General features: G+C 39.5%; 1 protein-coding gene across 1 annotated transcript; it reads left to right on the top strand.

Annotated features, from left to right (window-relative positions):
* The first annotated feature begins 2381 nt into the window (after window positions 1-2381).
* LOC137200119 (neuroblast differentiation-associated protein AHNAK-like) lies at window positions 2382-17973 on the top strand. The gene is made up of 4 exons (XM_067614800.1): window positions 2382-2396; window positions 2518-2674; window positions 2942-3093; window positions 3148-17973. The coding sequence occupies exons 1-4, from the start codon at window positions 2382-2384 to the stop codon at window positions 17011-17013; spliced, it is 14190 nt and encodes a 4729-aa protein (XP_067470901.1). The 3' UTR covers window positions 17014-17973.
* Window positions 17974-18445: the final 472 nt, after the last annotated feature.

An 18445-nucleotide genomic window follows, 5' to 3' on the forward strand; every position in this document is an offset into this window, starting at 1 on the left:
GGTGCAGCTACAAGAACGTTAACACTAAGAAATAGTTTTTCAGGTGGCTGAAGAACAAGAGGTGCAACATTAAGGAAAACTGACACTGACTCAAATACTGTAATATCACTTTGAGAAAATACCAGTTTTGGGGATAGACCATGTGACAGTGTGCTTATTGACTGACCTTCTGTCCATGTAGATATGTGACGAGCCATCTCAGTTCACAGAGGGAGAGAGACCACGCCCTCAAGGATCGTCCCCCGTCGAAGAGTTTCCTGAAACTGAGAAATACACCGACAGTGACAAGGAGGTAAAGAGCAACACATCACTTTAGTACACAGACACAACAAACCAGGTTAAGACGGTAAATTAGAGAACAAACAACCAACAATAACCTAAAGAAAATATGTACATGATAAAATAAGGCAGGTTTGTCCAGTAGGAATCAAGTTGTGTACACTGTGTTTCTCAAAAACTCAATAGAGGAAACTGTGTTTCCTTTACTTGAAAAATTAGGTTACTAGAGGGCAGACCGTAACCTGGTTAGTTAAATGCATCTGAACACAGTGAGTGATTCAACAGTCTGTTTTGTTCAGGCTGTAAATAAATGAAGTTAGAGACATTTTCTTGTGACCAAGTGAAGCAAGCTTGTGTTTCTGGCTTATTTATGCTCACACGGAGCCACATGAAGATCCCATAAACAAATTCTATCCTCCAGTGTTACACATTCATAGAAAAACATCATTATCGTTCTTATATAAAAGATACTAGAATTTCCACCTTGTATCCTTAAAGGCAGAATGAGCAGGATTTGTCGGTTGCAGTTTGTAAACATAACATTCAAAGTCGGCCTTTCTTCCCCGGCTCAATGACACCAGAAGTTCACGCTACGAAGCGGTCGCTACGTTTTTATAGAGACCCGTCCTCACACCTTGCACACTGTTATTGGTTGGGGGCTTCACACCCACTGCCACTGTCTGCAGATACAGACATTGCCAAACACTTCTAGTGGGTCTTAAGTGATGATTGAGAGGGATTAGTTTTGTATAAGTCAATCTCACTTTAACGTAATTATGTTATGCAATTATAACATGATGTTGGGTTGGTTTTATCAGATGACTCAGTAATTACCCTCTTACAGATCGTGCTCATTGGGAGCAATTAAGAGCATGAGAGTGTTTTAATGTTGTTTTTGTTAAAATTGGTCTCTAATTTACTTAATTGTTTCAGAAATGCGTATTGCTTTTAGGAGCTCACTCTCTGTTCAGAAGTTCAACTACAAACCTTTTAATCTAGCAATTCAGAAAAATAAAATTACAATGCAAACATCATAATTGTAATTTCTTGATTCACATTGAGGACTTTTGTGCCTTTTATAAAGACTGTAATCTTAGACCTAAAACTTATCAGCTATCAGCAGCCTCAATAGATAAAGATGAATCAGCCACCCAAAGACCAAAAGCGTTTCATCTTCAATGGAAATAATTTGATTCTCCATGTTGAGTGAAACCCCATTTATCCATACCAATGTCCAGTGATAACATAACAAATACTGATCACTGGTCTCTTGATGATATTAGTTAATTAGCCAAGTAAAATCTAAAACCACAGAAAATGTGGATATGTTTATAGTTGTAACAGTTGTAAATCAAGCCTTATTTTACTTATTTTATTTGTATCCCAAACAGGTCATGTCAACAATAAGTCATGAATTGTGTACGTAATTACAATTTTGGATAAGCTGACATTGAACATAACATGCTGGTAATGACAGATATCTGTAATTAAGTCAACTGTATGGCTGTTTTTAGTTGCCACTCTCAAATTCTTATTTTCTGTCAGAAACCTTCTGTTGGCTCTTTTTCTGTCCTATGGGGTTGTGAAAACAATCTCGCTTACAGCTTGTTGTTGTACAAAGTCTGCTAAGTGTTGCCAAAATTGATAAATTGCTCAATTTGGTAATTTGTTCCCTCAAATTAGGGGGTGATTAAATTATAATTCTTCATCCATTTGTTATTTTCCTCTTGACACTCTCACTATGGAGGGCTTGATTTAATATAATTCATTTTGGACTGAGATATGTAGATATACTTTGGGTTTTGGCTGTTAAACACAATGTTATCTTTAACAATAACGGTAATAAAATATGTATACTGACTGAACACAAATAAACTACACAAACACAAATTAGTATGTTGGGGTTACAATTTGTCAACGATTTGCCTCAGTGTGTGCTGGAAATGGGCTTTCTGTTTTGTTTGTTCAATTTGTCAGAATTGAAAGATTTGTTTCTATTCTTCTTTAAGTGTGAAGCGGAGCATGACCCACACCACAAAAGAGGGAAGAAAACAAAAAAGTCTGGGTTTGGGTCCATGTTTGACAAGCATTCGACTCCAAAGATGAGTAAACTGAAGGTGAGACGTTCCCACCTCTTCCTCTCTGTACTGTAGCTGTGAATCCCTTCAGGCTGTGCTGCAGCAGATAATAGCACAGCTGAAGATAAAATGATTATCCTTTCTATTTTTGATGTTTTAGCAGGAAGTTCCCAGCCCTGAGTCAGGCGTGATAGTGAAAACAGCCAAAGATGGATGTGCAGAGGGTCTCATTTATGGTGGAGGAGGTAAAGAGGGAATCTTCATTAAGGAGGTGGTACCAGAGTCGCCTGCATCGAAAAGTCTGAAACTGAAACAAGGTAAGCCAGCAGTTGGAAATAACAATTACAGTGACTTTTTTTCAATGACAGCAAAAACTAAATATTTAAATTTAACTGAGTTAACTGAAAAATCAACGGCTTCTACTGTATTTTATTGTATATTTTCCATTTCAAATTCCCACAACAATCATCTTTAAAAAGAAACTTCATGTGCAAGTGGCCTTTAACACAGTCAAAACACTTCCATAGATTGAAAGCTTTCTCATCACAGTGCTTCTGATATATTCCACTCTTTTTTTTACACAGGTGATCAGATTCTGAGCGCCACTGTGTACTTTGACAACGTGTCATATGAAGATGCCATTCAGATTATGGAGCATGCTCAGGCTTACAAAGTGAAGCTCTGCTTGAAACGCAATCCAGACATCACAGAGACTGAACCAGCCGTCGAATCTGACGTCATCCCTGTAACTACTCTCAAGCTGTCTCCTTACATTCTTTGTGATGTGTAGTTTTTAAGGTTAAAACTGACGTTTCATATTTCTGTTGCTCAACAGGAGGAAGAGCTCTATTCTCCAGAGATGAGGGAGCAAGCAAAAACTAAGAAGCGTAATGATACTCGCATTTCATGGCCTAAGTTTCCCTCCTTTGGCAAAGGACGGAAGTCACGTTTTACAAGGTCTCACAGTTCCTCAGAAGCTGATGAGCAGAGAAAGCTGGAGCTGAGCCCCACCACAAGTTACACAGAGTCACCTATAAAATCTCAGGATGCCCTCAAAGGCAAGAAGAAGCATAAGCTAAAGCTGTCTGGTCTAACGAAGAAAAGCCGTGTAAGTTCTTCTGAAGAACAGGACACAGATGCACCAACACCTGGGCAGGTCAGTGGCGCTGACATTCACCAGACACATTCACCTGACCGCCTTGAAAGCCCCCCTGGAGAAACACCTAACGCCTATGCGACAGATGTTTTGACAGTAGTGGAAGACTCAGACTTAAGACTTGAACAAAATCAACAAAAACTGACTGAACCTCAAACTGTTCAACACAAAGCGGAACTCATCACTGTAGACAGCACTTTGAAAACAACAGATCTAACTGTGGCTCTGGCAGATCAAGAATCTGGTATCAAGTCCCCTGATGGAAAGAAAAAAAAGAAAGAAAAGTCTGAATTAAAAATGAAACTTTTGGGGAAGGATAAGCACAAGAAAGATGCAAAAGTGAAATCACCTAAAAGGCTGAAAACGCTGGGAGCAAGTATTGAAAAAACAGATCCACCCAAAACTGAAAAATCTGATGTCATCCCAGTTATTGAGTCACAGACAGAACTACAGGGGGATCAACTAGCGCTTGATACCAATACCCAAATAATCAGCAGTGAGAGTCCAGCCAAATCAATGACAACACCGATGAAAATAAGTGTACCAGAGGTTGAACTTGATATATCTGATATTGCACTTATAAAAAAATCTCAACAGAAAGGTGAAGAAAAAACGAAGAAAGGCAAGGGCATTAAACAAAAACAAGAAACAAAGACAGGTCCAACATTCAAACTGCCTAAAATAGGCTTGAGTGACATTGCCACTGAGGAAACTATACAACAAATTAGCGTAAATGTTGAAGAATGCACAACAAAAATCGAGCAATTTACAACTGAGGGTAAAGATGTGAAAGAAGACCCTTATTACAAACTGTCAAAAAGCAGCCTTTCCAGGGCAGAACTTCCCAAACGTGAAGACATTGAGATTCCAGGTATGGAGGATGTGTCTAAGAGGACCACAGCCAAAGGAATTAAAGTGCCTAAAGCTGTTTCTATGGGACCCCATGAAGAAATTCAACCTGAAACTGTGCAACTGTCAATTGATGTCGACAGCGTGAAAGAGGCAGTTTCAAAATTGCCTGGATTTAAGTTGCCTAAGGTTGACCCGACTGGAGTGCCAATTCCTGAAGAAATTACTGTGATAGATGCAAATGCACAAAGAATATCAGTGAAAACACCAACAAAAGCTGTAGATACCAAAACAAAACATGAGGCACACTTCACTAAATTTGATGTAACTGCCTCTCCAGAAATCCCCAAGACACCAGTCAAACTACCAAAGATCAAACCTGCTGATTTAACTTCAGAAGAACTTTTAAGTGAGACGAAGGTAGATTTCAAAGGAGCCATTCATCAGACACAAGAAATTGAGAAAACAGAAGGTACAGAGGGCATCAAAGCAGAATATCAACTCACAGCTGATCTCAGCTCAAAAGAATCAGATAAGAAATCAAAGAAGGCAAAGATAGTAATGCCTAGCTTCGGGATTGCAAAACCAGACATAAGAATTCCTAACATTGGAATTGATTTGCCAAAACAAACTATCTCTGAGCAAAAATATGATAAAGTAAAAGGAGAAAGGACTACATTCCTCCAAGAAGGAAAGATTGTAGGAGTCATGTCTGATATCAAAATACCTGAAATCGAAACATCTGCAATGACAGTTGGAGGTGAACTGAAAGCTCCCAGTGACAACACTGAATACATTGATTCAGTAGGTGGTTCATCAGCCAAGAAAGATGGTGGCATTAAGCTTACGAGTTTTGGTGTTAAACTCGATGCTGCACAGGCAAAGGCTGATGTCTCCTTTCCAGAGATCAAAGGTGAAGTCAAAGATTTTGAAGCTGAGGAGCACACAATCAAACTGCCCACATTTGGAACTGTTATTCCGGACATCAGTGTAAATGTACCTGATGCAACTAAGGATATACACATTGATGGGGCAGAGATGAAGACACTTGAAAGAGAAGGAAAGGGTAGCAAGTTTAAAATGCCAAGTCTTGGTATCTCCAAGCCAAAGGTGAAAGGACCTAAAATGGATTTAAGCCTATCAAAGACGGATGTAGATGTAAGACTCCCAGAAGCCCCAGAGTTTGATGTCACGGTTGGAAGTGTAGATGTTTCCATTCCAGAGCAAAAGTTGGAAATCAAAAAACCTGAACTGGAAATCAAACCTCTGCAGTCTGAAGGTGATCTTGATGGACAAGGAAGCAAGTTCAAAATGCCAAAGTTGGGAATCAAAATGCCAAAAATAAAAAGGCCTGAATTTGATTTAAGCTTATCAAAGAAAGACATAGATGTTACAGTACCAGAGGCTAAATGTGAGGTCGAATTCCCAGAAGCCCCTGATGTTAACGTTACTCTTGGAAACGTAGATGTTTCCATTCCAGAGCAAAAGCTGGAAGTAAAAAAACCTGAATTGAAAATACAAACTCTGAAGTCTGAGGGTGAGCTTGATGGACAAGGAAGTAAGTTCAAAATGCCAAAGTTTGGTATCAAAATGCCCAAAATTAAAGGTCCTGAATTTGATTTAAGCTTGTCAAAGAAAAATGTAGATGTCCCAGAGGCTACAGCTGAGGTCAAATTCCCTGAAGCCCCTGACACTGAAATTACTCTTGGAAGTGTAGATGTTTCCATTCCAAAGCAAAAGCTGGATGTCAAAAAACCTGAATTGGAAATCCAACCTCTGAAGTCTGAAGGTGATCTTGATGGACAAGGAAGCAAGTTCAAAATGCCAAAGTTAGGTATCAAAATGCCAAAAATAAAGGGACCTGATTTTGATTTAAGCTTATCAAAGAAGGATGTACATGTCCCAGAGGCTACAGCTGAGGTCAAATTCCCTGAAGCCCCCGAGATTGATGTTACTCAGGGAAACATAGATATGTCTATTCCTGAGCAAAAGATGGAGGTTGAAAAACCTCAGTTGGAAATCAAATCTTTGGAGATTGAAGGCGAACCTGATGTACAAGGAGGCAAGTTCAAAATGCCCAAGTTAGGTATCAAAATGCCAAAAATAAAGGGGCCTGAATTTGATTTAAGCTTATCAAAGAAGGACGTACATGTCCCAGAGGCTACAGCTGAAGTCAAATTCCCTGAAGCCCCCAAGACTGATGTTACTCAGGGGAACATAGATGTTTCTATTCCTGAGCAAAAGATGGAGGTTGAAAAATCTCTGTTGGAAATCAAACCTCTGAAGATTGAAAGTGAACTTGATGGACAAGGAAGCAAGTTCAAAATGCCAAAGTTGGGAATCACAATGCCAAAAGTCAAAGGGCCTGAAATTGATTTAAGCATATCAAAGAAAGACGTAGATGTAACACTACCAGAAGCCAAAGCTGAAGTCAATCTTCCTGATGTTGAACTAAAAGAACCCTCTGCTAAAGTTGAAATTAAAGGTGCAGGGAAGGCTACAGAAGGATCACCATCAAAATTTAAAATGCCTTCTTTCAAACTACCCAAATTTGGACCTGCTACTCCAAATGTCAGCGTTGAAATATCTGATAAAAACAAAGACATTCAAATTCCTGAAACACAGCTAAAAACACCTAAAGACGGTGGCAAAGTTGACATTACAGTACCTAACATTGATATTGAAAGTCCATCTCTTGATGTGAAAACAACAGCAGCTGAACTTGATGGAAAAGGAAGCAAGTTCAAAATGCCAAAATTTGGAATATCATTACCAAAAGTAAAGGGTCCTGAAATTGATTTAAGCTTATCAAAGAGAGATGTAGATGTCACATTGCCTGAAGCTGAATCCGAAGTCAAACTTCCTGATGTTGAACATACAGAACATGGATTTAAAGTCAAGGTTAAAGCTTCAGAGATTGAAGTTCACCAACAGGATGTTGAAGGATCACCATCAAAACTTAAGATACCTACAATCCCAAACATCTCTGCAGAAGTACCTGATATTGACAAAGATGTCAAAATCGATGGAGCTGACATTAATATTCCAGAAGAGGGGCCAGCGGTTCACATCGCTACACCCAGCATTGACATTGAAGGGCCATCAATAGATATGAAATCTACAGGTACTGAACAGGAGGGAAAAGGAAGCAAGTTTAAAATGCCAAAGTTGGGAATGGCAATGCCAAACATAAAAGGACCTGAAATTCACTTTGGCTTATCAAAGAAAGATGCAGATGTCACACTACCAGAAGCCAAAGCTGAAGTCAAATTCGCTGACGTTGAAGTAAAAGAACACTCTGCTAAAGTGGACATTAAATCTCCAGAGAAAAAAATTTCGGCCAAAAGTACAGATGGATCTCCATCAAAATTTAAGATGCCGACATTCAAACTACCAAAATTTGGTGTAGGTACTCCAAGCGTCTCTGCAGAAGTACCTGATATTGACAAAGATGCCAAAATCGATGGAGCTGACATTAATATTCCAGGGGAGGGTTCTCACATTGCCACACCCAGCATTGACATTGAAAGCCCTTCAATAGATATGAAGACTACAGTAACTGAACAGGATGGAAAAGAAAGCAAGTTTAAAATGCCACATCTCGGTTTCTCCATGCCAAAGGTGAAAGGACCAAAAATTGATTTAAGTTTGTCGAAGAAAGACGTAGAAGTCACATTACCAGAGGCTAAAGCTGACATCAAAATTCCAGAAGCTCCTAAAATTGATGTAAATCTTGGAAAAGTAGATGTTTCAATTCCAGAGGCTAAGATGGAGGTCACAAAACCTGAATTGGAAATGCAGGATCTGCAGACTGAAGGTGAACTTGATGGACAAGGAGAAAAGTTAAAAATGCGAAAAATAAAGGCGCCTGAATTTGATTTAAGCTTATCAAAGACAGACGTAAATGTCACACTGCCAGAGATGAAAGCTGAGGACAAACTCCCAGATGCCCCTAAAATTGATGTAAGTCTTGGAAAAGCAAAGGTTTTGATTCCTGAGGCAAAGGTAGAAGTTGAAAAACCTGAGTTGAAAATTAAACCTTTGCATACTGAAGTTGAAGTTGAAGGACAAGGAAGTAAGTTCAAAATGCCAAAGATTGGAATGTCGATGCCAAAGGTAAAAGCACCTGAAATTGATTTAAGTTTATCAAAGAAAGATAAAGATGTCACACTACCAGATGTTAAAGCTGGAGTTGAACTCCCGGAAGCTCCTAAAATTGCTGTGGATATGAAATTGCCAGAGTGTGAAGCAGATGTTGATAGGCATGGAAGTAAGTTTAAAATGCCAAAGCTTGGAATCACAATGCCAAAAGTAAAAGGGCCTGAAATTGATTTGAGCTTTTCAAAGAAAGATGTAGATGTGTCACTACCAGAAACCAAAGCTGAAGTTCAACTCCCTGATGTTGAAGCAAAAGAACCTTCTGCCAAAGTGGAAATTAAAGCACCTGCAATTGATGTTCAGACAAGTAATGTTGAAGCACCATCATCAAAATTTAAATTGCCATCATTCAAATTTCCTAAATTTGGAGCTGCCACGCCAAATGTCGAGGTACCTGATACGGCCAAAGAAATTAAAATTGATGGAGCTGACATGGATGTATCTGTGCCACAGAAAGATATTGATGTACCAGAAGTTAAAGCAGGGATCAATTTGCCAGAGGTTGACGTCAAAGGCAGTGTTATGATGGAGCAACAGCCAAGTGTTGAAGTAGATGCAAAACTGAAAAAGCCAAGGTTTTCACTGTCGGGATTTTCTTTTTCAAAACCAAGTGTTAAGGCCGTGGAAGTTGATGTCAGTGCTCAGGGTGTGAATGCTGCAATTCCAGAGGGAAAGGTTGAACTAAAAGGAGGGGAAGTGGATATGAAACCACCAGAATGTGAAGCAGAAATAGACAAGCAAGGAAGCAAGTTTAAAATGCCAAAGTTTGGAATCTCAATGCCAAAGGTAACAGGGCCTGAAAGTGATTTAAGTTTATCAAAGAAAGATGTAGATGTGACATTACCAGAAGCCAAAGTTGAAGTCAAACGCCCTGAAGTTGAAGTGAAAGAACCTTCTGCTGAAGTGGAAATTAAAGCTCCTGAAATCAAAGTTGCGACAAAACATACAGAAGAATCACCATCAAAATTTAAGATGCCAACATTCAAATTACCCAAATTTGGAGCTGCTACTCCAAAGGTCAGTGTGGAAGTACCTGATGTAAACAAAGACATTAAAATTGATGGAGCAAAGCTTGAGGTACCTAAAGAGGGAGCTACAGTGGATGTTACAGCACCCAGCATTGACACTGAAGGCCTTTCTGTAGATGTGAAAGCTAAAGGAAGTGAACTTGAGGGATCAGGGAGCAAGTTTAAAATGCCAAAGTTTGACATCTCAATGCCTAAAGTAAAAATGCCTGAAATTGATTTAAGCTTATCAAAGAAAGACATAGATGTCCCATTACCAGAGGCTAAAGCTGAGTTCAAGCTGCCAGATGTTGAAGTCAATGAACCTGAAGCTGCCGTTTCAGTACCGGATGCACCTGATGTTAAAATTGATGGAGCGGGCATTAAAATTCCTGAAGACGTTCTTGCAGTTAACATTGCAGCACCCAGCATTGACACTGATGGCCCATCAATAGATGTGAAACTTACAGGAACTGAACATGAGGGAAAGGGAAGCAAGTTCAAACTGCCAAGTCTCGGTTTCTCTATGCCTCAAGTCAAAGGGCCTGACACTGATTTCAGCTTATCAAAGAAAGATATAGATGTAACACTACCAGAAGCCAAAGCTGAAGTTCAACTCCCTGATTTTGAAGTAAAAGAACCTTCTGCCAAAGTGGAAATTGAAGCTCCTGGAATTGACATTCAGACCAGTAACACTGAAGGATCACCATCAAAATTCAAAATGCCAACATTAAAATTACCTACACTTGGAGCTGCTACTCCACAGGTCAGTGTAGAAGTACCTGATGTGGACAAAGACATTAAAGTGGATGGAGCAGATTTAACATTGCCAGAAGCAAAAGCTGAAGTCAAAATCCCTGATGCCAAATTGAAAAAGTCAAGATTTTCATTACCCAAATTTTCATTTTCAAAGCAAAGTACAAAACAGCCTGAGGTCAATGTCAGTCTCCCAGAAGTTGACGTTTCTCTCCCTGAAGGAAATGTGGAGGTCAAACAACCTGAAATGGAGCTTAAGCCACCAAAAGGTGATGCAGAAGTAGATGGACAGGAAAGCAAATTTAAAATGCCAAAGTTTGGCATCTCAATGCCAAAAGTAAAAGGGCCTGAAATTAATTTAAGTTTATCTAAGAAAGATGGAGACGTCACACTCCCAGAAGCTGAAGTTCAACTTCCAGATGTTGAAATGAAACAACTGTCTGCTAAAATGGAAATTAAAGCTCCTGAAACTGAAGCTCAATCAGGTAACGTTGAAGGACTCCCATCAGAACTTAAAATGCCAACATTCACATTACCCGAATTTGGAGCTGCTACTCCAAAGGTCAGTGTGGAAGTACCAGATGTAAACAAAGGCATTAAAATTGATGGAGCAAAGCTAGAGGTACCTAAAGAGGGAGCTACGTTGAATGTTATAGCACCCAGCATTGACACTGAAAGCCTATATGTAGATGTGAAAGCTAAAGGAAGTGATCTTGAAGGATCAGGGAGCAAGTTTAAAATGCCAAAGTTTGACATCTCAATGCCTAAAGTAAAAATGCCTGAAATTGATTTAAGTTTATCAAAGAAAGACATAGATGTCCCATTACCAGAGGCTAAAGCTGAGGTCAAACTGCCAGATGTTGAAGTCCATGAACCTGAAGCTGCCGTTTCAGTACCTAATGCACCTGATGTAGCTGGTACTCCAAGTGCCACTGTAGTAGTACCCGACATGGACAAAGACATTAAAATTGATGGAGCGGGCATTAAAATTCCTGAAGACATTCTTGCAGTTAACATTGCAGCACCCAGCATTGACGCTGATGGCCCATCAATAGATGTGAAACTTACAGGAACTGAACATGAGGGAAAGGGAAGCAAGTTCAAACTGCCAAGTCTCGGTTTCTCTATGCCTCAAGTCAAAGGGCCTGACATTGATTTAAGCTTATCAAAGAAAGATGTAGATGTAACACTACCAGAAGCCAAAGCTGAAGTTCAACTCCCTGATGTTGAAGTAAAAGAACCTTCTGCCAAAGTGGAAATTGAAGCTCCTGGAATTGACATTCAGACCAGCAACACTGAAGGATCACCATCAAAATTCAAAATGCCAACATTAAAATTACCCACACTTGGAGCTGCTACTCCACAGGTCAGTGTAGAAGTACCTGATGTGGACAGAGACATTAAAGTGGATGGAGCAGATTTAACCTTGCCAGAAGCAAAAGCTGAAGTCAAAATCCCTGATGCCAAATTGAAAAAGTCAAGATTTTCATTACCCAAATTTTCATTTTCAAAGCAAAGCACAAAACAGCCTGAGGTCGATGTCAGTCTCCCAGAAGATGATGTTTCTCTTGCAGAAGGAAATGTGGAGGTCAAACAACCTGAAGTGGAGCTTAAGCCACCAGAAGGTGATGCAGAATTGGATGGACAAGAAAGCAAGTTTAAAATGCCAAGGTTTGGCATCTCAATGCCAAAAGTAAAAGGGCCTGAAATTAATTTAAGCTTATCAAAGAAAGATGTAGATATTACACTCCCAGAGGCTGCAGTTCAACTTCCAGATGTTAAAATGACACAACAGCCTGCCAAAATAGAAATTGAAGCTCCTGAAACTGAAGTTAAAACAGGTAATGTTGAAGGACTCTCATCAGAACTTAAAATGCCAACATTCAAATTACCCAAATTTGAAGCTGCTACTCCAAAGGTCAGTGTGGAAGTACCAGATGTAAACAAAGACATTAAAATTGATGGAGCAAAGCTAGAGGTACCTAAAGAGGGAGCTATGGTGGATGTTACAGCACCCAGCATTGACACTGAAGGCCTATCTGTAGATGTGAAAGCTAAAGGAAGTGAACTTGAGGGATCAGGGAGCAAGTTTAAAATGCCAAAGTTCGACATCTCAATGCCTAAAGTAAAAATGCCTGAAATTGATTTAAGTTTATCAAAGAAAGACATAGACGTCCCATTACCAGAGGCTAAAGCTGAGTTCAAGCTGCCAGATGTTGAAGTCAATGAACCTGAAGCTGCCGTTTCAGTACCTGATGCACCTGATGTAGCTGGTACTCCAAGTGCCACCATAGAAGTACCCGACATGGACAAAGACATTAAAATTGATGGAGCGGGCATTAAAATTCCTGGAGACATTCTTGCAGTTAACATTGCAGCACCCAGCATTGACACTGATGGCCCATCAATAGATGTGAAACTTACAGGAACTGAACATGAGGGAAAGGGAAGCAAGTTTAAACTTCCAAGTCTTGGTTTCTCTATGCCTCAAGTCAAAGGGCCTGACATTGATTTAAGCTTATCAAAGAAAGATGTAGATGTAACACTACCAGAAGCCAAATCTGAAGTTCAACTTCCTGATGTTGAAGTAAAAGAACCTTCTGCCAAAGTGGAAATTGAAGCTCCTGGAATTGACATTCAGACCGGTAACACTGAAGGATCAAAATTCAAAATGCCAACATTAAAATTACCCAAATTTGGAGGTGCTACTTCACAGGTCAGTGTAGAAGTACCTGATGTGGACAAAGACATTAAAGTGGATGGAGCAGATTTAACATTGCCAGAAGCAAAAGCTGAAGTCAAAATCCCTGATGTTGAAATCAAAGAGCCCACAGGCTCAATTTCAGTATCACAGGAACCAATAACAGAGAGTGACGCCAAGTTGAGAAAGCCAAGCTGGACATTACCAAGATTTTCATTTTCAAAGACAAGTGTTAAGCCCCTTGAAGCTGAAGTCAATCTTGATGTCCCAAAAGTTGACGTTACATTACCAGAAACCAAAACAGATGTACATCTTCCAGATATTGACATCAAACAATCCTCAGATATTTCAATAGAGGGGGCACCTGCTATGGACCCTGATGCCAAATTGAAAAAGTCAAGATTTTCATTATTTTCATTTTCAAAGCAAAGTACAAAACAGCCTGAGGTCGATGTCAGTCTCCCAGAAGTTGATGTTTCTCTTCCAGAAGAAAATGTGGAGGCCAAACAACCTGAAGTGGAGCTTAAGCCACCAAAAGGTGATGCAGAAGTAGATGTACAGGAAAGCAAGTTTAAAATGCCAAAGTTTGGCATCTCAATGCCAAAAGTAAAAGGGCCTGAAATTAATTTAAGTTTATCTAAGAAAGATGGAGACGTCACACTCCCAGAATCAGCTCCTGAAACTGAAGCTCAAACAGGTGATGTTGAAGGATCCCCATCAAAACTTAAAATGCCAACATTCACATTACCCAAATTTGGAGCTGCTACTCCAAAGGTCAGTGTGGAAACACCTGATGTAAACAAAGACATTAAAATTGACGAAGCAAAGCCGGAGGTACCTAAAGAGGGATCAGGGAGCATGTTTAAAATGCCGAAGTTTGGCATCTCAGTGCCAAAAGGAAAAGGACCTGAAACTGATTTAAGCTTATCAAAGAAAGATGTAGATGTCACACTCCCAGGTGCTAAGGTTCAACTTCCAGATGTGAAAAAGAAACAACCATCAGCTAAAACGGAAATTAAAGCTCCTGAAACTGAAGCTCAAACAGGTAATGTTGAAGGATCCCCATCAAAACTTAAAATGCCAACATTCACATTACCCAAATTTGGAGCTGCTACTCCAAAGGTCAGTGTGGAAGCACCTGATGTAAACAAAGACATTAAAATTGATGAAGCAAAGTCGGAGGTACCTAAAGAGGGATCAGGGAGCATGTTTAAAATGCCGAAGTTTGGCATCTCAATGCCAAAAGGAAAAGGACCTGAAACTGATTTAAGCTTATCAAAGAAAGATGTAGATGTCACACTCCCAGGAGCTAAGGTTCAACTTCCAGATGTGAAAAAGAAACAACCGTCAGCTAAAACGGAAATTAAAGCTCCTGAAACTGAAGCTCAAACAGGTAATGTTGAAGGATCCCCATCAAAACTTAAAATGCCAACATTCACATTACCCAAATTTGGAGCTGCTACTCCCAAGGTCAGTGTGGAAACACCTGATGTAAACAAAGACATTAAAATTGACGAAGCAAAACCGGAGGTACCTAAAGAGGGATCAGGGAGCATGTTTAAAATGCCGAAGTTTGGCATCTCAATGCCAAAAGTAAAAGAGCCTGAAACTGATTTAAGCTCATCAAAGAAAGATGTAGATGTCACACTCCCAGGAGCTAAGGTTCAACTTCCAGATGTGAAAAAGAAACAACCGTCTGCTAAAACGGAAATTAAAGCTCCTGAAACTGAAGCTCAAACAGGTAATGTTGAAGGATCTCCATCAAAACTTAAAATGCCAACATTCACGTTACCCAAATTTGGAGCTGCTACTCCAAAGGTCAGTGTGGAAACACCTGATGTAAACAAAGACATTAAAATTGACGAAGCAAAGCTGGAGGTACCTAAAGAGGGATCAGGGAGCATGTTTAAAATGCCAAAGTTTGGCATCTCAATGACAAAAGTAAAAGAGCCTGAAGTTGATTTAAGTCTATCAAAAAAAGAAGTTGATGTCCCAGTACCAGAGGCTAAAGCTAAGGTCAAACTGCCAGATGTCGAAGTCAAACAATCTGAAGAACCTGATGCATCAGTTGAGGATGAGGCTACGTCGAAACGACCAAACTGGGCATTTCCAAGATTTTCGTTTTCAAGGACAGGAGGTAAAGCTCCTGATGTTGATGTCAACCTTGAAACACCCAAAGTTGATGTTACATCACCAGAGTTGAAAGCAGAGGTCTGTGTACCAGATGTTGAAATTAAAGGACCTTCGATGGCTATTTCGATGGAAGAGCCACCTGCTGAAGAAGTTGATGCAAACTTGAAAAAACCTAGATTTTCCCTGCCGAGATTTTCTTTTTCAAAGTCCAGTGTTAAAGAACCCGAAGTCAGTGCTGACCTTCCACACGTTGATGTTTCTCTTCCAGAGGGAGACGTGAAAGTCAAACAACCTGAAATGGAAATCAAAGATCCTGAGCTTGAAGCTGAACATGATGGACAAGGAAGCAAGTTTAAGTTGCCAAAATTTGGCATAGCACTACCAAAAGCAAAAGGACCTGAAGTTGATTCAAATGCACCACAGAAAGATGTAGATGTTACACTGCCAGAAGTTAAAGCAGAGGTCAAACTCCCAGAAGCTGAAGTCAAAGAATTGTCAGCTAATGTGGAAATTAAAACTTCAGAGATTGAAGCTAAGTCAAAAGATGTTGGAGGGTCACCAATGAAATTTAAAATGCCAACACTGAAAATGCCGAAATTTGGAGGTGCTTCCCAAGATGTCACCACAGAAGCACCTGATGTAGACAAAGTAACTGAAACAGACGGAGCTAAAATTAAGGAGGATGTTACTGTCAATATCAAGGGTCCAAGTGTTGATATTAAAACGGATGTTTCCAAAGTAGCAGTATCAGATTCTGAAACACCAAAGGCTGAGACTGACAGTGTGGGTCTTGGCTCTCCAAGTAAATTCAAACTATCATTATTTAAAATGCCAAAGCTGAATTTTTCAAGACCCAAAACTGAAGATGAACATGTCTCTATTGACACAGAATGTAAAGATAATCAGCTAGAGATGGAGGTTGAACCCAAAGAAGAGAGTAAATCACCAAAAATGACTTTGACATCATTTGGTGAGATCCTCAAGAATATTGATGTTGAATTTGATGTGCCAAAAACGGACAAAGAGGAGGAAAATCTTGACACCTCAAAGGAAGTTCATGAAACAGCTGAACTCAAAAAGCAAGAGGCAAAGGGAACGGAAACAAATACCAAGCAAGATACTACCAAAAGTTCTGAGAGGACAGGCTGGTTTAAATTCCCCAAATTTGGACTGTCCTCTCCATCAGAACCTGCAAAGGTTTCCGAAAAAGACGAGCACAAGGATGAAAAGAGCCCAGTAGGGGAAACAGTGGATGAGGAAATAAGTCCCACCTGTTCTGTCCAGTCATCAGATGCCTTTGCTGATATTAGCTCTACAATGACAAGTGAGCATGTTGGCCTGTCCTTATCTTCCCCAACCAAGGTAACTGTCAAATATTCAGATCCTAACTTTAAAACAGGGCTTGGAGAGATGCATAGTAACATTATTACTTCCACCACCAGGACTGAGCTGATATCAGTTGAGCCCAACTTGCCTGAGAAAATCACCATTCTGTCATCTGGACTTTCATCTTCATCAGAAGACACGCTCAGACTGGAATCTGGAAAAATTCATGTCATTACATCAAACATACAAGCGACCCCAGAAACACAGCAAGCCAAGATTCTAACTGCTGTCCAAGTCCAATCGGCTGGAGGCCTTCCCCTGCAATCAGAGGCTAAAGAAGCTGCATCGTGGACTGTTGAAAACACACAAAGTGGCAGGAGAACAGTCTTCGAGAAACTCTTAGTTAGGGAAACATCGAGTGAAAGCAAAGAAACAATTGTTAAAACTAAACAAACTACACATATATTTGACTCTGCTGAGCCCATCTCAGATGAGACAGCAACATCCATTCAACGACTAAAAGACTCTGTGCACTCTGAGAAAATGAGGTTTTTTGATGGCGCTAAGAAGTGAAATAACTTGATGTAAACTACATCTAAAGATAACATTCCTGGTTGCCTAGAATCAATGACTGGCGGGTTCTGAATTTCACTGGTCATAGTCATGCAACAGAAAGGTGAGATAGAAAACAGATTGGCGACTGAAAAAGACTGTTAGCAGGTTTAACTTACCAGTCACAGAATTCGTCAGTCTTTAGGTGTTAACTTCAATCTCTGGTTACATGTTGTTGACCTATAAAGAAAGAGATTAATATAATTCACACTGAAAATGTGATAAAGTTGTTAATAAGCTGCATAACTAAGTGCCCTAACTGCAAATTATGACAGGGCTTCACCAAATATCCCTGCTTATGGTACAGAACTAAAGTAAGCCATGTCTTTTGCTTATCAAAATCTTTGTCGTTTCATAGTTTTTAATGTACAGTCTTAAAATACCGAGTTACTTGTGCTCTTACTTTATAAGATGATAATCACCAGTGCATTTGACTGTAAAATTTGAACAAGACTGTTGCAAAAAATGATCAATGTTACTGACATTCCAAAATGTTTACAATAATTTCACTGTAAAGATAACAGTAGAGAACACCTACAATACAATAGTGTATTATGTGGCAGGAAAAGTGCATATGTACATGTATCACCAAGATATTCTTGTTAATGTAGCTAAAATGTAAAGGAACAATAGCAATGCAAAGCTGAAATGAAATGCTAAAGTGTACTACTGCAACTATATTTTTTATTAATATTTTGCTTAGAATCTAATTTGCTACAGTAAAAATATATCAACAATATGTTCTCTTTCAATATCACTGTATAAAGTGGGAATATTGAACTGGCAGTGTAAATAGCTTGTAATGACCTCTGGAGTTTTTATTTGATTACTGCTCCTGTTTGTATTCTGACTCTGATGTAGGCTTTAACTCAACATGTTTGCAAAGTTATACACAATAAAGAAATAATATTATATGCAAAACTGTGTCTGAAGCCGGTTATGACAGAGTTATGATCTGGATTTCACGTCAGTAAGTTTCAAACATTTTTTGTGTTTGTGTGGACACACTGTGGATTTTGGCCCCCATCACTTACATTGAAAGCACATTTGAAGGGGATCTTTTAATAGTCAGTATGAACAGGAGGAATGATTACAGCGAGGAAAACCTCTTTCACTGTGAAACTGTGAACTGTCCTTTAATAAGGATATCTTCCCTCCTCTCACCTTACTGTACTTTATGCCAATTTCTACACATTTTGTTCTAACTTTCCCACTGCCAACCAAGTAAATTGTAGCTCACAAACTCCTTTTCAACTGTTATAAGTGTCAAAAAGAGGCTGACAGTTATTCAGGAGAACATCTGTATTTGCACACTAGAGGGAGACACAGCTCACAAGTATATTGTTTAACTACCACTGTGTACCTGGGGTTTAAAAAAGTGAATTATCTCTAC

This window comes from Thunnus thynnus, chromosome 16, assembly GCF_963924715.1.
Source record: "Thunnus thynnus chromosome 16, fThuThy2.1, whole genome shotgun sequence".
Taxonomy (NCBI): Eukaryota; Metazoa; Chordata; class Actinopteri; order Scombriformes; family Scombridae; genus Thunnus; species Thunnus thynnus.